The sequence below is a fragment of the Aquarana catesbeiana genome, linkage group LG08, assembly GCF_042186555.1.
Source record: "Aquarana catesbeiana isolate 2022-GZ linkage group LG08, ASM4218655v1, whole genome shotgun sequence".
In the NCBI taxonomy this organism is placed as follows: Eukaryota; Metazoa; Chordata; class Amphibia; order Anura; family Ranidae; genus Aquarana; species Aquarana catesbeiana.
In genome coordinates, this window is record NC_133331.1 from 305,541,244 (window position 1) to 305,561,013 (window position 19,770).

The 19,770-nt window shown below is 43.2% G+C and overlaps 2 protein-coding genes across 2 annotated transcripts in view; both read right to left on the reverse strand.

Annotated features, from left to right (window-relative positions):
* The window catches only part of LOC141106894 (uncharacterized), a 96,585-nt gene extending 95,065 nt beyond the window's left edge, over window positions 1-1,520 (reverse strand). Inside the window, 3 exon segments of the mRNA XM_073597823.1 lie at window positions 740-837; window positions 954-1,066; window positions 1,455-1,520. Of these exon segments, the coding sequence (XP_073453924.1) occupies window positions 740-837; window positions 954-1,038 (183 nt within the window). The 5' untranslated portion in view covers window positions 1,039-1,066; window positions 1,455-1,520.
* A 9,521-nt stretch (window positions 1,521-11,041) lies between these two features.
* LOC141105083 (uncharacterized) lies at window positions 11,042-14,630 on the reverse strand. Its single transcript, XM_073594926.1, is given in 6 exon segments — window positions 11,042-11,286; window positions 11,289-12,731; window positions 13,429-13,570; window positions 13,696-13,845; window positions 13,960-14,057; window positions 14,174-14,630. Coding segments are annotated over 6 exon segments (2,154 nt in total). The 5' UTR covers window positions 14,259-14,630; the 3' UTR covers window positions 11,042-11,050.
* Between the last annotated feature and the right edge of the window lie 5,140 nt (window positions 14,631-19,770).

The following is a 19,770-nucleotide window of genomic DNA, read 5'->3' on the forward strand; positions in this document are numbered from 1 at the left end:
CCTTTTGGAACAAAGAAGGAACTCTTTTAACCTAATGAATTATGGAAACACTTTATGTGGCTTTTCTGTCCTCCTCTGGATCAACTGCCACTTTGGATTTTTTTTACTCAGTGGACATATGGTATATCTCAATCCCTGTTTCAGTCTACGTGCTTTATGCTTAGATAAGTAGAATGTGAACTTTCTGCATTTAGTGTTTATGACTTACTTGTGTCCATATGTACAGAGAATTTTTCCGGTTTACTTCCCATAATCATCTCCCCCTCCTCCATAGACTGCCGATCTCCACTCACCAACCTCTCTTCTTCTTCCTCTTTATGCTCAACTTTCATGTCTTTCTGTTCTTCATTCTAAATTCCAGAGATGATAAAATATAACATCTGGAAACACTGCTGCCAAAAATAAGAGATGACATAAAAATAATTCTACAAGAGGACATTCTTCTGAGTTTTTCTCCCAGTCCAATCTACAGTACCTGATCATTCTCTGTATAGTGGTGACCTTCCCATGTAGAATTCTGGGAATACAGAGGACAACCCTCCTCCATAGACTGCTGATCTCCACTCACCAACGTCTCTTCTTCTTCCTCTTTAACCTCAACTTTAATGCCTTTTTGTTTTTCACCCTAAACCCCAAAATAGAAAGAATACATTTGTAAATAGAAGCAAGAGATGACATATAGGAATGTTACCCCATACCGAAAATATATTTTTAGGTCTACATGCTCAGTCCAACCTACCTGATGATGGTGAGGGATGGTGTGACCTTCCTGTGTGGAATCCTGGGAATAAAAAGGATGGGGACATCTCTCTGGTGGGTTCCCATTACTGGATCCATCTGTAGGAAACACACACACTGACTGAATACATTGTTTCTATGTGTTTATCAGATGATGGGGGATCTAGGTGGACCCTCCGTACTGCTCTCTCCTTTAGAATAAAGTCTCCTCTTACCCGGTGATGTGAGGGGCGGCTGATTGTCCATCATGACGTCCTTGTAGAGATCATTGTATCCTTCTAAATACTCCCACTCCTCCATGGAGAAATAGACAGTGACCTCCTGACACCTCACAAAAATCAGGAGATATAATTAGGATGTATCAGGTCTATAAATCAGAGGCTCTGGATGGACAGTTGGATAAATGGCTCTATATTTAGTATGTATCCAGTCTATAAACCAGAGGCTCTGATGGACTGTTGTAAATGGTTCTATATTTAGGATGTATCTGATCTATAAACCAGAGGCTCTGGATGGACAGTTGGATACATGATTCTATATTTAGGATGTATCTGGTCTATAAACCAGAGGCTCTGGATGGACAGTTGGAAAATGGTTCTATATTTAGGATGTATCCGGTCTATAAACCATAAAAGACATCACAGTGACTATGGAGGAAGAGGACGGACATGACGGGGGAGGTTACTGGGTGTAAATAGAAAAAAAAATCTTATTACCTCCTCTGCTGCCAGTTCCAGGAATGTCTCCTCTCTCCTTCCCTCCAATTCCGAACGTCCTGTTTACAAAACACTTCCTGTCCTTAGATTACGTAACTTCCTGTCTGTAGTTACATCATTTCCTATCTGTAGTTACCTCATTTCCTGTCTGTGTGTTCCAAGTTAGATCACCACCTTGTGTTGAATATAAATACTGCAGTCTACGTTACGTTTCATCATTGTCTCCTCTGCCTTCTGGTCCATTCCTCTATCATGTTGCCATGTTTAATGAAGAGCCACAGTTTCGCAGAGAAGGAAATGTTCCTGTGTTCAGTGCAGAGCAACAGCATCACAGTAAAAAGAACGTGGAAATGCAACTGTGATGTCTATAGATGTGATATCAGAAAATGTGTTTCATTTTCAGCCACCAGACATTTAGGTGTCTCCGGCGTCGGATGAGTTGGCACTGCGGAGCACCTTTGATCGGAGCACAGATAAAGTCGATTTGGGATGGTTTATCAAAACCATTTATTATCGGTAATGCAGGAGTTTTCTATGTTCAATAGTGGAACCGAGACTATATCTGCTGTTCCAGACCAAGAAGGGCTAGCCAGATTGTAGATAGCAAGTATCCCTCAAGACAGAAGACCCGAGACAAGGTGAAAATCCATCAAAAACTTTATCCGTGAATTAAAAACCATGCCTTGGCAAAAACTGTGTTGGAAAACAAACTGGTATTAGTGGAGTTGCCAGATGTCACCGATGTATTTGAGGAGAATGGTAACTATGTTGACAATGATGAAAATCTGGTTGCACATAACAAGGGTTTAGGGCTGTCTCTCTTGCTCTCATTACTGTGTGAGTCTGCTGCTAGGTGAAAAGACTGACTGCTAACAGAAAACTAAAAAGGTACAAGTGCTGTCTATTTTAGGGAACCCATTAGGGAGCACCCTGTTAGACAGGAACTGGGTCTTGTTATTGTCTTGGATGATCAGATGTTTTGTTTTTATGCTATGGACTTGCTTGACAAAAGCCTGCAAAACAGGCATGGTTTACTTTTTAAGGACGGGTCCTACACCCAATGGCACTTAATCAGGGAGAGATTACACGCCCAGCAGATGAGGTGGTAATTAGCAGTAAGAGGTGAAGTCAGTTCCAGTAACACTCATTGCAGTAATATAGTGGTTGGTAATCTAAGTTGGCAATCTCACCAGGCTTAGGCCTGTATTACCAGAGGACAGCTTTCTCTGGAGGGGTGGTGGTCTTCGATGTGCTGGGATAACACTGAGATGTTGCTGAGAAGAGCCCCACTTTCGGGTATCTGGAAATTGTGCTGTGCACAAATGAAGTCCTTGGACTGACCCTACTCATCAGGAACCTTTCCCTGTGCTGGTCACTCTCCCTAAGGACTCATTTACACTTGCTTTGGCTTGAACACACATTAAGGGCTTTGTTCAAGCTCCCTGAACGCCAGTCAAAGCTCCTGTCACTAAATAAAATGGTTAGCTTACAGCCCTGTTTACACCTTGCTTTTGCTTTGCTTCAGCTTCACTTCAAAAATTATACTCCATGTAGCTTTAGTGGAGCTTCAAAGCGTCTTCAAAGCCTCCATAGAAGTTTATGACCATACTCGCTTGAAGCCCCACCACAGCCTCATCAAAGCCCCACCAAAGCCTCATCAAAGCCCCATCGAAGCACCAAACAAAAGCAAGGTGTAAACAGGACTGTAAGCTAACCATTATTTAGTGACAGGGGCTTTGACTGGCGTTCAGAGAGCTTTAAGAAAGCGTGTCCGAAGCCATGTTTTGAAGCAAGTGTAAACTAGCCCTTAAGGGTTGAATTACACTGGCTTTGGCTTCAACACACATTAAAGCACCTACCGCTTCAACATGCTTTTATGATGTGTTTTTGATGCTTGGAGGTGCTTCGATGCAGCTTCGGTGGTGCTTTGATGAAGCTTCGGTGGTGTTTCCATGAAGCTTCGGTGATGCTTCCGTGATGCTCTTTTGAAGCTTTGTTGAAGTTTAACAGATGCCCTGTGTGTGTGTGGATATCTCATATCTGCAATTTCTCCAAAACAAAGCAAAGCTAAAGCTTTATTAAAGCCTCTCAAAAGCCGCACGTTCTCCAAGTACAGGCGGTCCCCGGGTTACAAACAAGTTAGGGACTGTAGGTTTGTTCTTAAGTTGAATCTGTTTGTAAGTCGGAACAGGTACATTTTTTAAGTGTAGCTCCAGCCAAAAAAAATATTTTTAAGCTTTTTGGATAACATAGGGAAGGGTTATCACCCCTGTAACATTTGTTTTGCTGTCTGTGCCCCTATTCAGAAGATTTCACCTCACTTTTCTGTCCCAATGACAATTGGATTTTGAAAATTTTGGGTTGTTGTGGAAACAAGGATTGGTGATAAAGCATCAGTGGAGGTACCTTTTCCCCATAATAGCTCTTACAGGAGTGAATTTCCCTTTCTAGGGGTAGATTTGCTCTCACTTCCTGTTGTCTCCCTCCATTTGTAAGTAGGAGTCATTTGTAAGTCGGATGTTTGTAACTAGGGGACCCCCTGTATCATTTTTGAAGTGAAGCTGAAGCAAAGCATAAGAAAGATGTAAACAAGACTGTAAGCTAACCATTTATTTAGTGTCAGGGGATTTGACTAGCATTCAGAGAGCTTTAACAAAGCGTTCTGAAGCCTTGTTTTGAAGCAAGTGTAAACTAGCCCTCCCGATGCTCGCCAGTATTTCTGAGGCTTATCGTTTTTAACCGGCGCGCCCGAGAAATGATCCAACGGTGCGACTGGCTGGTCGAACAGAGACCAGATCATCTCCGATAACCTCTATGGCCTTGGAGGACAATTTTTTTATTCGTTTTTTTTATTTGCTTTTATGTGTAAATGTCAGATCTGGAGATCTGAGGTCTTTTTGACCCCAGATCGCACAATAAAGAGGACCTGTCGTGCTTATTTCTATTACAAGGGATGTTTACACTCCTTGTAATAGGAATAAAAGTGATCAAAAATGTTTTTTTAAAGGGACAGTGTAAAAATAAAATATAAAAATTACAATAAATAAGAAAAAATGTAAAAAATGTAAAGCTCCCCGTCCCTCCAAGCTTTCACGCAGAAGTGAACGCATATGTAAACAGTGTTCAAACCACACATGGGAGGTATCGCCGTAAACATTAGAGCGAGAGTAATAATTCTAGCACTAAACCTCCTCTGTAACTCTAAACAGGTAACCTGTAAAAATATTTAAAGGGTCGCCCATGGAGATTTTTAAGGACTGTAGTTTGTTGCCATTCCACGAGCGTGCGCAATTTTAAAGAATGTTAGGTATCTATTTACTCGGTGTAACATAATTTTTCATATATTATAAAAACAATTGGGGTGTATATATTGCGTTTTTCATTTTTTAATCCATTAAAGTGTATTTTTTTTCCCAAAAAATTAAATTTGAAAAGCCACTGCACAAATACTGTAAGACATAAAAAATTGCAACGATCGCCATTTTATTCCCTAGGGTCTCTGCTAAAATATATATATATATATTTAATGTTTGGGGGTTATAGGTAATTTTCTAGCAAAAAGTACTGATTTAAACTCAAAAAGTGCCAGAAAAGGCCTGGTCTTCAAGTGGCTAATACATGTTCAGGGGATGTAATAATACAGTATGTATGTAAAACTGAAACTACTCCATTTTACTTCCTATTTTTTTATTTTAGGATAAATATAATTTTTAATTTACAATGGACTCATTTTCTTTATTATCGCACACTGATTATGTTTCATGTAAAATAAAAAAGATGAAAATTATAATGAAAAACAGCAACACGTTGACAGTGTTTTAAAATGTAAATTTTTCACAAAAGTATGAAAAGACGAACTGAAAATTGATGCACAAACATAGTAACTCTTTAAATATATTTGGATTTGCTTTAAAATGATTAGTAATATATACACAGGACCCATTGATTAAATATCCGTCATGTTGTGTGGGTGTTATTAGGCCCACCAAGGAACATGTCCCATTCTAGTAAATTTATAGACATCGTAAATTATTCTTCAAAGAAAATCCATGAAATAAAATAAGTAATCTCCCTATTTGTATCATTCGGGATCTAAACTTCCTCTTCTCACCGGGGATTCCGCACTTGTGCCCGGTAAGTGCTCAGTGTATAGAGTAGAGCCCAGATCTGAGTCCTCAGCCCCGACCAGCTGATCACAGCTCAGATTTATACCACAGACTGGAACTTTCACTTTCACTGCCGAAGAATTCTACCACCAGGAATGAATGTACTAGGAGAGGATATTCAGAACTCATCAGATCCAGTCTCTTTTGGAGTTTTACACTGCGGTGATGAAAAGTCCCCACCACACATTGTTCCCTCAATAATAACCACATCGTGGATGAGACATTCTTCTATGATCAGGGTCTACATCCCCACCACACATTGTTCACTCAATAATAACCACATCGTGGATGAGACATTCTTCTATGATCAGGGTCTACATCCCCACCACACATTGTTCCCTCAATAATAACCACATCGTGGATGAGACATTCTTCTATGATCGGGGTCTACATCCCCACCACACATTGTTCTCTCAGCAGCGTCCACATCACTAAACACTCTTTACCTTGGGTTGTATCTCTTCTTCCTGCCAGCTCCTCTCAATGTGTTTACTGAAGCAATAATCTTTTTCGCTTTCTAAAAAGCTGTAGACAGGTGCAGTCTACTTTCTCCACTGCAAGTGGTGCTCAACCGCCTTGCAGTTAGAGAGGAAGTCAAAAGGAACATACACTATATTACCAAGAGTATTGGGAACACCTGCTTTTACACGCACATGAACTTTTAATGGCATCCCCATCTTAATCTGTAGGGTTCAATATTGAGATGGCGCACTATTTGCAGTTATACCAGCTTTAACTCTTCTGGGAAGGCTGTCCACAAGGTTTAGGAGTGTGTCCATGGGAATGTTTGACCATTCTTCCAGAAGAAGCGCATTGGTGAGGTCAGGCACCAATATTGGATGAGAAGGCCTGGCTCGCAGTCTCCACTCTAATTCATCCCAAAGGTGTTCTATCAGGTTGAGGTCAGGCCCATTCCTGTTCAAACATGACTGCACACCAGTGCACAAAGCAAGGTCCATAAATATATGGATGAACGAATTTGGGGTGGAGGAACTTAACTGGACTTGGACGAGAAGGCCTGGCTCGCAGTCTTTGCTCTGATTCTTCCCAAAGGTGTTCTATCGGGTTGAGGGTAGGACTGTGTGCAGGCCAGTGAGTTCCTCCAACCCAAACTCGCTCATCCATGTCTTTATGGACCTTGATTTGTGCACTGATCCAAATCATTTGGTGGAGGAGGGATTATGGTTTGGGGTTGTTTTACAGGGGTTGGGCTTGGCCCCTTAGTTCCAATGAAGGGAACTCTTAAGGCATCAGCATACTAAGACATTTTGGACAATTTCATGCTCCCAACTTTGTGGGAACAGTTTGGGGATGACCGCTTCCTGTTCCAACATGACTGCGCACCAGTGCATGAAGCAAGATCCATAAAGACATGGATGAGCGAGTTTGCGGTGGAGAAACTTAACTGGCCTGCACGGAGTCCTGACCTCAACCCGTTAGAACAGCTTTGGGATGAATTAGAGCAGTGGTTCTCAACTCCAGTCCTCGGGACCCACCAACAGGTCAGATTTTTTTTTTTTTAAAGGTAAATTTTTATTTGGTTTTGTGGTACAAGAAAGACAAACATACAAACATAAATACACATATTTCGAGCAAACATTGCTCATTGCAATACAGAATGTAAGACAATGGTATACATTTGGCATACATGTTTTCATATTGTACAGCTGTATATGTCTATTTAATTTTATTAATAAACTTGGTATCATTGACTGGAATTTCTTTATTAGCTTTATATGGCAGGTGTGATAGTGTTTTCAGAGTTAGTCCACAGACCCCATATTTTGTGAAATTTTTTTGGGCATCCTCTGGCTTCGTATGTTAATTTGTATAACGGTATAGCCTGATTAACCATGTTCAGCCAGAATGCTATCGTAGGTGGGGATTGTGATTTCCAGTAAATAGTAATAGATTTTTTGGCGTAAAATAATACAATTCTCAGGAAAGTTTGCTTGTTTTGGGATATACTCTCATCATCCACATATCCTAGTAGGCATCTCAGGGGATTGCAGATATTAGGCAATTGAGTCAAGGAACTGATAAAAGCAGTGACCCCTGACCAGAACCGCCTGATCTCGGTGCATTCCCACATCAAGTGGAAAAAGGTGGCCTCCATGATGCTGCATCTGGAGCACATTGCCGATGGTAGTTTTTTAAGTTTAAATAATAAGGATGGCGTAAAGTATGCTCTGTATAATAGTTTGGTCTGTATGACCCTGTCCCTGGAAGAGATGACAGAGGGAACCTGGAGGGGAAGTATGTCCTGCCAGATATCCTCCGTCAGCTCAGGGATATCAGCTTTCCACTTATTGAGCGTGTTACTGAGTCTGTGCGTTGTAGTGTGGAGTAGAGTTTTATAATATGTGGAGATTAATTTGTCATGGGAAGGATCTATTAATAATTGCTCTAACGGAGATAATCGAACAGTCATATTACGCAACCCAAACTGGGTGGTTGCTGTGTGGCGTATTTGCAAATAAAGAAAATAAGCTGTGCGTGGCAGTTGGTAGTCCTGGCGAAATTCCTCAAATGACCGAAACGTATTGTTTGAGAATAAATGCATTATGGTTTTTACCCCTTTTTTCGACCAGTATTCCCCGTCTGTCCTACGGGCGAATTCCTGTAGATTTGGGTTCCCCCATAATGGAGTGTTTGGGGAGTAGATACGATGTTCAGTATCTGGCAGCATTTTAGTTAGTTTAAGAATTCGTAAAGTCATTTCAAGGATTTTAGTGCTTTCCCTCCCTCTGAGAGATAGGCGGTGGACTAGATACTGTAGGGATTCGTAAGAGGTGAGTATGGCTGCTTCTAGGGACGTAGCCGCATTGTTGGCTTCAGGGAAGAACCACCAATGGGCATGAACCAGTTGTGCGGCTATGTAGTATGTCTGAAGACATGGTAGTGCCAAACCTCCCTCCGACACCGGCAGTTGAAGAGTATTTTTTGCAATTCTCACCACTCCCCCCTTCCAAATGCAGGTGATAAGAATAGAATCAATCTCTTTAAATTTAGTTTTGGTGATATATACTGGTGAATTGCATAGGATGTATAGGAAACGTGGGAGGAATATCATTTTAAAGATATTTATCCTACCTAATATCGTTAGGGGAAGATTGATCCATGTCTTCAGCGTGGTCTTCATTCTGCTAATAAGTGGGTCTAGATTATATTTACTATAAGAGGACAGAGGATGTTGAATCATGACCCCCAGGTATCTGAAAGAGTCAACTATTTGTAGCGGGCAAGAGGAAGGGGGTGTAAACACCGCATCCGGATCTATTTTAAACATAAGGGATTTGTCCCAATTAACTTGAAACCCTGAGAAAAGGCCGAACTGTCGAATAATTTCCAGCAGGGTTGGGAGTGACGATTGAGGGTCCGCCAGGTATATTAGCATGTCGTCAGCGTATAGAGATACTTTCTCCTCTAGGCCCCCAATCGTCAGTCCCTTTATTTCCCCACTGGATCTTATCAGTGCTGCCAGAGGTTCTATCGCAATTGCAAATAGCAACGGTGACAGGGGGCAACCCTGCCTAGTACCCCTTTTAATCAGGAATGGATCAGTTACTGATGTATTTATCCGCAGCCTAGCAGTAGGCTGTGAATATAATAGTTGAACCCACTTGATAAAGGTATTTCCAAACCCAAATTTCGCCAGGACTTCCAGTAAATAAGGCCATTCGACCGAGTCAAATGCCTTGTGTGCATCTAAGGCCAGCACCGCTCTAGTCCCTACAACATCATGGGTGGCCTGCAGGTTTGTGAACAGTCTCCGTAAATTTATGGATGTTGATCGTCCTGGAATGAATCCAGTCTGATCTGCCCCAATAATGGTGGTGATAACTGAGTTCAGTCTCCGGGCGAGCACTTTGGCTAAAATCTTGACGTCTGAGTTAATTAATGATATTGGTCTATATGACTCACACAATAGGTGGTCTTTATGAGGCTTGGGGATGAGGACAATCAACGCCTCTGACATTGAGGGCGGTAACTGTCCTGTTTTTATAGCAGAATTATAAACTCTCAGTAAATGGGGTATCAAAAGTTCCTTGAATTGCATATACCATTCTATGGGGAAGCCATCCAGTCCCGGCGTTTTGTTTCTGGCAAAGGACTGTATGGCTTCTCCAATCTCCTCCTCTGTCAGAGGATCGTCAAGGAGTGAGGCCTGTTCTTCTTGGAGCCTTGGTAACGAAATGCCGGCCAAGTAATCGTCTAGTTCTACAATAGTATAGTGAGCTTTGGTGGCATATAATGAAGAGTAAAATTTCACAAAAGCATCGACTATTTCCCCACTCTGTTCCACCACTGTACCTATTGTATTCTTAATTCTTGGAATACTGCATGGTTGATAATCAGGCCTAGATAAATACGCTAATAATCGGCTATTTTTATCTCCAAACTCAAAGATTCGCTGATTTTGATACAGTAATTTCTTCTGAGTACGCTCTAAAAGGACTAGATCCAGATCTCTGGATCTATGTTTCCAGGTATTATGTGTTGCTGGGGAAGGGGTGGTAGAGTAAGCAGCCTCGGCTGCCCTAAGATCCCTCTCCGCGTCCCTTAATTTGGACTGGGATGCCTTACGGGCCTGCCCGATTGCCGCCGCAAAAATGCCACGCGTGGTGGCCTTAAAGGCATCCCAGGTCAATGGGACAGAGACACTTTGACGGTTGCGTAACCAATATGCTTTCATTTCCACCGTGCCCTGATCCACCACCACCTGATCCGCTAGCCAAAGAGGGCTCAGTCGCCACAAGCGGTATGAGGTGGGAGGGCCCAGGGCAAGATCCACCATTAAAGGGGAGTGATCAGACACCGCCCTTGGGAGATATCTGGCCTCAGTCACCCTACTCAATAGCTCAGATGAAACCAAACATAGGTCTATTCGGGACAGAGTACCATGCGTTTCGGACTGACATGAGTACTCCCTCCCGTCTGCGTGCTTCCACCTCCAGGTCTCCACCAGATCAAATAACAGGTCAGATTTTAAGTATTACCTTGGGGAGTTGCAGACTAGAATACTGCAATCCCTGAGCAGCAAGTGATATCACCTGTGATGTATTTCAGCTATCTTGCAAACCTGGCCTGTTGGTGGGTCCTGAGGACTGGAGTTGAGAACCACTGAATTAGAGCATATACTGCAAGCCAGGCCTTCTTATCCAACATCAGTACCTGACCTCACAAATGTGCTTCTGGAAGAATGGTCAAACATTCCCATAGACACACTCCTGTGGACAGCCTTCCCAGAAGAGTTGAAGCTGTTATATCTGCAGTGGGCCAACTCAATATTGAATCCTATGAACGAAGACTGGGCTGTCATTAAAATTCATGTGCATGTAAAGGCAGACGTCTCAATACATTTGGCAATATAATGTATATTTCTATCTCCCTTGGTGGGAGTGGAGATGAGAGCACAAAGCCGTGTTCTCAGTCTGAGATGTTTTGATGAATTCTCTGGTGTTGCACAAGGTGTCCTTTCACACTGAAACATTTCCCGCACTCTGAACATGAATAGGGACGCTCACCAGTGTGATTTCTCCAGTGTTTATCAAGGCCTCCTGTATAAGAGAAAGATTTCCCGCACTCTGGACATGCATAAGGGCGTTCACCTGTGTGACTTCTCCGATGTTCAACAATTGCTCCTTCCTGAGCGAAAGACCCGGACCTGTGTGAAGTCTCTGGTGTTGCACAAGGTGTTCTTTCGCCTTGAAACATTTCCCGCACTCTGAACATGAATTAGGACGCTCACCCGTGTGAATTTTCAAGTGTTTAACAAGGTCACTTTTTTGAATGTAGGATTTCCCGCACTCTGAACATGGATATGGACGCTCACCTGTGTGAACTTTCAAGTGTTTAACAAGGTCTTTTTTATGAATGAAGGATTTTCCGCACTCTGAACATGGATAGGGACGCTTACCCGTGTGAATTTTCTGATGTTCAACAAGGTCTCTTTTATGAATGAAGGATTTCCCACACTCTGAACATGGATATGGACGCTCACCTGTGTGAATTTTCTGGTGTTGAACAAGGTCACTTTTATGAATGAAGGATTTCCCGCACTCTGAACATGGATAAGGACGCTCTCCTGTGTGAATTTTCTGATGTGTAACAAGTACTCCTACCTGAGCAAAAGATTTTCCACACTCTGAACATGAATAAGGACGCTCACCTGTGTGAATTTTCTGATGTTCAGTAAGATTTGCTTTTTTAAGGAAACGTTTCCCGCACTCTGAGCAAGAGAAAGGGCGCTCACCCGTGTGAATTTTCAGGTGTACAACAAGGTCTCCTTTACAAGTAAAACTTTTCCCACACTTTGAACATGAAAAAGGACGCTCACCCGTGTGATTTACCTGATGTCTAAGAAGGTGTTTCTTTTCAATGAAACATTTCCCGCACTCTGAACATAAATAAGGACGCTCTCCTGTGTGATTTCTCTGGTGTATAATAAGGGATGATTTTTTAACGAAACCTTTCCCACATTCTGAACAAGAGAAAGGACGCTCACCAGTGTGAATTCTTTGATGGGAAACCAGGACTGCTTTCCGAATGAAACTTTTCTCGCACTCTGAACATGGATAGGGACGCTCGCCTGTGTGAATTCTCTGGTGTACAATAAGTTGTTGTTTCTGAGTGAAAGATTTCCCGCACTCTGAACATGGATAGGGACGCTCACCTGTGTGAATTCTCTGGTGCCTAAGAAGGTTTCTGTTTGTAGTGAAAGATTTCCCGCACTCATGACAATAACCATGACATGACAGTGAACGCTCTCCTGTGTGAGCCCTCTTATGGCTTGAAGAAGATATCTGGGGATTGGATGGATCTGGTGATCTGTGAGAACTTGGATGGACATCTGAAGTCATAGTATGGGATTTATCAGAAGGTTCCTCAGGATTAGAAGGATCCATTGATCTTAGATGGACATCTGAAGTCATAGTATGGGATTTATCAGAAGGTTCCTCAGGATTAGAAGGATCTGTGGATCTTGTCAACCAGTAAGTGTTCACTTTCGGAGAATATTGTGGAATGTCAGTATCTTCTGCCTTACAATCTGGAGATATAATAAGATGTCCCTCCGAAGTATTTATATTCCAGAAACACCGTCCATCTGCTGGAAAGCAATATTTAATATAAGTCATATCTGTTCTCATACATCTTGTATTCAGAAGTCATATGTATACACTGGGCAAGATGGTCAGAGAGAGAAAACAAACTACAAGGGTGAAAAGAAAATGTGAAAAATAAAATTAAACCATTTAACCAACAAATGCCAGTTCAGTTGCCGGAGTAATCATCTAGGTAAGGAAAACTCCAACTATGGCGGCCCATGTTTGAGAGCCTCACAATAAATACAACAGGGTCACATGCAGCCCTCAAGTTCTACATTGTCTCTGATACCTCAGTTGGATAAAGATAAAGAATTGTAGATAAAGATGTATGTAGATGGTGTACAGTATCTCCTCCTCATTTGTTGGGACATTATATTGAGGAATGGAGATGGACCTTTCATAGTCGTCCACAGGAACTTGTTCTAGCAGACTGGAAGAGCTTCTAATATTTTTAAAAATCATTGTAGAATGTTGATCTGGGGAATTATCTGCTTTGTGGAACAAAGAAGGAACTCTTTTAACTTAATGAATTATGGACAAACTTTATGTGGCTTTTCTGTCCTCCTCTGGATCAACTGCCACTTTGGATTTTTTTTACTCAGTGGACATATGGTATATTTCAATCCAAGTTTCAGTCTACGTGCTTCATGCTTAGATAAGTAGAATGTGAACTTTCACAATTTAGTGTTTATGACTTACTTGTGTCCATATGTAGAGAGAATTCTTCCGGTTTACTTCCAATAATCATCTCCCTCTCCTCCATAGACTGCCGATCTCCACTCACCAACCTCTCTTCTTCTTCCTTTTTATGCTCAACTTTGACGTCTTTCCGTTCTTCATTCTAAATTCCAGAGATGATAAAAAATAACATCTGGAAACACTGCTGCCAATAATAAGAGATGACATAAAAATAATTCTACAAGAGGACATTCTTCTGAGTTTTTCTCCCAGTCCCATCTACAGTACCTGATCATTCTCTGTATAGTGATGACCTTCCCATGTAGAATTCTGGGAATACAGTGGACAACCCTCCTCCATAGACTGCTGATCTCCACTCACCAACGTCTCTTCTTCTTCCTCTTTAACCTCAACTTTAATGCCTTTTTGTTTTTCACCCTAAACCCCAAAATAGAAACAATACATTTGTAAATAGAAGCAAGAGATGACATATAGGAATGTTACCCCATACCGAAAATATATTTTTAGGTCTACATGCTCAATCCCACCTACCTGATGATGGTGAGGGATGGTGTGATTTTCCTGTGTGGAATCCCGGGAATACAGAGGACGGGGACATCTCTCGGTTGGGTTCCCATTACTGGATCCATCTGGAGGAAACACACACACTGACTGAATACATTGTTTCTATGTGTTTATCAGATGATGGGGGATCTAGGTGGAGCCTCCGTACTGCTCTCTCCTTTACAATAAAGTCTCCTCTTACCCGGTGATGTGAGGGGCGGCTGATTGTCCATCATGACGTCCTTGTAGAGATCCTTGTGTCTTTCTAAATACTCCCACTCCTCCATGGAAAAATAGACAGTGACCTCCTGACACCTCACAAAAATCAGGAGATATAATTAGGATATATCAGGTCTATAAATCAGAGGCTTTGGATGGACAGTTGGATAAATGGCTCTATATTTAGGATGTATCTGGCCTATAAACCAGAGGCTCTGGATGGACAGTTGGATAAATGGTTCTATATTTAGGATGTATCCGGTCTATAAACCATAAAATACATCACAGTGACTATGGAGGAAGAGGACGGACATGATGGGGGGGTTACTCCTCTGCTGCCAGTTCCAGGAATGTCTCCTCTCTAATTCCCTCCAATTCCGATTTTGCTGGGAACGTCCTGTTTACAAAACACTTCCTGTCCTTAGATTACGTAACTTCCTGTCTGTAGTTACCTCACTTCCTGTCTGTGTGATCCAAGTTAGATCACCACCTTGTGTTCAATATAAATACTGCAGTCTACGTTACGTTTCATCACTGTCTCCTCTGCCTCCTGGTCCGTTCCTTTATCATGTTGCCATGTTTAATGAGGAGCCACAGGTTCGCAGAGAAGGAAATGATACTGTGTTTAGTGCAGAGCAACAGGATCACAGTAAAAAATTGGAAATGCAACTGTGATGTCTATAGATGTGATATCAGAAAATGTGTTTCATTTTCAGTCACCAAATATTTAAGTGTCTCCGGCGTCGGATGAGTTGACACTGTGGAGCACCTTTGATCGGAGCACAGATCAAATAGATTTGGGATGGTTTGGCAAAACCGTTTATTATCTGCAATGCAGGAGTTTTCTGTGTTCAATAGTGGAACCGAGACTATATCTGCTGTTCCAGACCAAGAGGAGGCTAGCCAGATTGTAGATAGAAAATATCCCTCAAGACAGAAGACCCGAGACAAGGTGAAAATCCAGCAGAAACTTTATCCGTGAATTAAAAACCATGCCTTGTCAAAAACTGTGTTGGAAAACAAACTGGTATTAGTGGAGTTGCCAGATGTCACCGGTGTATTTGAGGAGAATGGTAACTATGTTGACAATGATAAAAATCTGGTTGCACATAACAAGGGTTTAGGGCTGTCTCTCTTGCCCTCATTACTGTGTGAGTCTGCTGCTAGGGGAAAAGACTGACTGCTAACAGAAAACTAAAAAGGTACAAGTGCTGCCTATTTTAGGGAACATTTTAGGGAACCCATTAGGGGGCACCCTGTTAGACAGGAAATGGGTCTTGTTATTGGCTTGTGTAGCACTAACTCTCAGTGGAGTTCCTTGTTTAAAGCGGGCTGTTACCTTCACTCTCGATACCTCTGTTTCATCGGCACCGGGTCTAGGGTCCCGTTGAGTTTACCTCTAGACGATGTAAGCACCAAACACTTGAGTATATTTTCCAATGCTTTATTGAACAAGTAATAAAGGAAGTAGCAGAAAAGAGGCAGAAGGAAAGTTGCAGGGAAGCTCAAATAGCTTTCCTTAGTATTCTTTAGAACTTTCTTTGGAATTGATCACTTGTAGTTGAATGCGCTCCCCTTGTGGGATTCAATCTTTGCCCACCTGGATAGGCCTCTCTCACTTGCCTAGCAGCCAGTACGTAGCACGAACAAAAGTCTCTGCCACAGACTTGTTTGGAATAAAACTCGTACGATCCTCTGCCACAGGATGTATTGGTTTGCGATGAATGTCAGACACAGTACTTGAACCTTTAAGCCAACCCGGCAATACTATGCAGTACGATTACTTCAACCGAGTCACCAGGCCCCTCTTCAGACCAGCACTCTGCATGATCCTTCCATGACGGGTCCTCCCCTGGGATCTCCTCGGTTGTCCAGCTTTTTCACTCAGGATAGATAGCTCAGGACCATTCCTCCGCTGCTGTGGTAGGCCCCAGACAGGCTTCTGGGCCCACCCACACGCTACAGCGATGTGGGCCTCCGGAATGGAGGACCATGAGGTGGTACTCTTAACCCCTTTCCTGTCGGCCAGAAGGGACAGCAGGTGGCTGAAAACGAACCCCTAAACATGGTGTCTGTCCCATAAATACCCTCTCCCAGAATGCAACTCGGAGGACCACCTCCACCGAGTTGTCTCCGGGACAGAGGGGCACTCATATGCTTCAACACGTTGCCTTTCCAACACCAGCCCATGGTGACAACGACACCCACCGGCACAGTGTAGAACTACACGCAACTCAGCCAAGCTGGAACAGAGGCAAATCTCACTACACCTAACAAGAAACCCACAAAATTTACCTAACAGCAGTAGATTAAAAATCTACCAGCGCTACATACTCCCCCTCCACTACAATAGACGTTGTCCTCAACGTCTGTCAAAAAAATAATAATAATGACTCCCAAGCCCGAGAGCAGGTATTTGAGCTTAAAACTTGGATTAAAGTAAAGAAGAGAAGAAGACAGTAGAGAGATATTACAATTTCAACATTTTTCTTTTAAACAATATGTTCACATCCATAAACAAAACCACATTAATACTGTTGCAACCCCACTATCTATGTAGCTGAAAAGCCTCACAGCTTGATAGCAGGTCCACTTGCTCTTGAAAAAAAAACAAAGCTAAAGACATAACACAAGATATATACAGTTTTAGCAGCAAAGTCTCATTCTTAAAAAATGAAACTCTCTTCCTATAATCTTTCCTATGTTCCCACTAGGGAACCAACTAGAATAACTTGAGGAGTCCATCCCTATATATATTTAGGTATGTCACATCTTTAAACGAAAGAAGTCCAGCTAGTGAAAAAAACTGAGCCTTGGATTTGGAAACACAGAGCTGAACACCAAATCTTGACCTCGAAGATCTCTGAACACTGACACTATCTATCTACATACCCCACAGTTCTTTATCCATAATCACCAGTAGAACTGAGGATCTGGCAATGTCAGTGATTTTCCTTGTATATCCATTGTAGTGATAAAGTACACCACATCATCTTTTCCTGGTCTGCAAATGACCACTTTGTCAGCATAAATGTGCCGACCATAGTTCCAGTGTAGGAAACATCCACTGAAGCGTTCATCCATAGCGACAGAATATCCAGTTTTCCGGAAAGGCTTAGGCACAGACAAATAGTCCCAAACAGCTTCACTGTACCACAGCTCCCGGTTAGCTTCAATCTCTTGCATAATGTCCTGGGTAACATATGGGAACTCCAATCCATATTCCCTGGCCACACGCTTGTTAAGCATTCTCTGCAAACGTGCAAGTTTGGGCAACGATCTATTTTTCCCCAAACCAGGGGGCACACAGGAGTTCAATGACTTGCTCACCACAGACCCGACGGGTGTCGGCAACAAAGTAGTAACTTTAGGCAATGTCTCCCCGACAGTACTGTGTGGCTCCACACAAGGTGATGTTCTCCCAGAATTCAGGGCTGTCCATTCTGAAAAAGTCAAGGCAGAAGTAACGTCTTCACCCTGAGCCCATAACAGTTCTTGTGACATTGTCTCAAATAAAACATCATCACTGGAGAGATCCGCCATGGAATCTATCTCCGAATCTCTCAATTCTTCTGCCAGCCTATATTTACACAAAGTCCCAGATACATTCCCCTGTGAACTCTCACCCCTTCCTGATGTGGACTTCTCCGGTTCGGGCAGTCTCTGGGGTAGACCACGGCCGCGGGAAGCCTTTACATATCCCACCTTCCTCTGGACAGGTACAGCAGGGATAGGCGTAGTGGACACGGAAATCAAGGTAATGTCCGCTGATGAGTCGGTTACGGTAGTATCTCTCTCAGGAACACTTTCGGTGACAACAGGCAAAATCACAGCCTGCCGTTCTTTTTCAGCAGTAGTAGCAGCTTCTACTGTGGCGATACCTGAAGCCCAGTCCATACGATAAGCATGGGGCGACATGGTAGGTTGCTCCACCACAAACAAATATGCTCCACATTGCGAGCAGCGAACAAATGGACAGAGATGTATGACCAGTCTCTCACACTTGTGACAAAGCATGCCCAGTCCTTCAATATCTCCACCTGTATAAAGAACAAACCTCCCCTGCATTTTCAGACGAATCCGGTATCTGTAAGCAAGGTTCCGGTCAGCATAGCACCCGCAGCGGTGCTGGTAGTGAACATCTTAGGCCCCACAGTTGGTTGCATCACCGAAAAAGACATGGCCACACTCTGATCTTCTCAGCACGATCACGAGGCCTCTCTTCTTCTCTGGCGCCAACACACACACACACGTCCCACGCGGTATCAAGTAGGCTATGCTCCTCCCACTTGTTCCTCTGATCACGAAGCTCCCGGGCTTTCACTGGCGCCCGCCGCCTATGCAGTCAGAAATAAAGTCCTGCAACTTTTAACCTCTTCTCCTGAGAAATTGACAAAGTCCAGCTCTCACCGTAAACTCCCGGTGAAACACTTCTCCAGTTTGCGAGAACTGATGGCCAACAAATCCCGGACGACGCCCCCACATGTAGCACTAACTCTCGGTGGAGCTGCTGGTTTAAAGCAGGCTGTTACCTTCACTCTCGATACCTCTGTTTCACCGGCACCAGGTCTAGGGTCCCGTTGAGTTTACCTCTGGACGATGTAAGCACCAAACACTTGAGTATATTTTCCAATGCTTTAATGAACAAGTAATAAAGGAAGTAGCAGGAAAGAGGCAGAAGGAAAGTTGCAGGGAAGCTCAAGTACCTTTCCTAAGTATTCTTTAGAACATTCTTTGGAATTGATCACTTGTAGTTGAATGCACTCCCCTTGTGGGATTCAATCTTTGCCCGCCTGGATAGGCCTCTCTCACTTGCCTAGCAGCCAGTACGTAGCACGAACAAAAGTCTCTGCCACAGACTTGTTTGGAGCAAAACCCGTACGATCCTCTGCCACAGGATGTATTGGTTTGCGATGAATGTCAGACACAGTACTTGAACCTTTAAGCCAATCCGGCAGTACTATGCAGTAAGATTACTTCAGGATACGTCCTCCAACCGAGTCATCAGGCCCCTCTTCAGACCAGCACTCTGCATGATCCTTCCATGACGGGTCCTCCCCTGGGATCTCCTCGGTTGTCCAGCTTCTACACTCAGGATAGACAGCTCAGGACCATTCCGCCGCTGCTGTGGTAGGCTCCAGACAGGCTTCTAGGCCCACCCACACGCCACAGCGACGTGGGCCTCCGGAATGGAGGACCACGAGTTGGTACTCTTAACGCATACCTGTCGGCCAGGAGGGCCAGCAGGTGGCTGGAAACGAACCCCTAAACATGGCGTCTGTCCCATAAATACCCTCTCCCAGAATGCAACTCGGGGGACCACCTCCACCGAGTTGTCTCCGGGACAGAGGAGCACTCATACGCTTCAACACGTTGCCTTTCCAACACCAGCCCATGGTGACAACAACACCCACCGCCACAGTGTGGAACTACACGCAACGTCAGCCAAGCTGGAACAGAGGCAAATCTCACTTCACTTAACAAGTAACCCACAAGATTTACCTATCAGCGGTAGATTAAAAATCTACCAGCGCTACACTTGCTCGATCAGATGTTTTGTTTTTATGCTATGGACTTGCT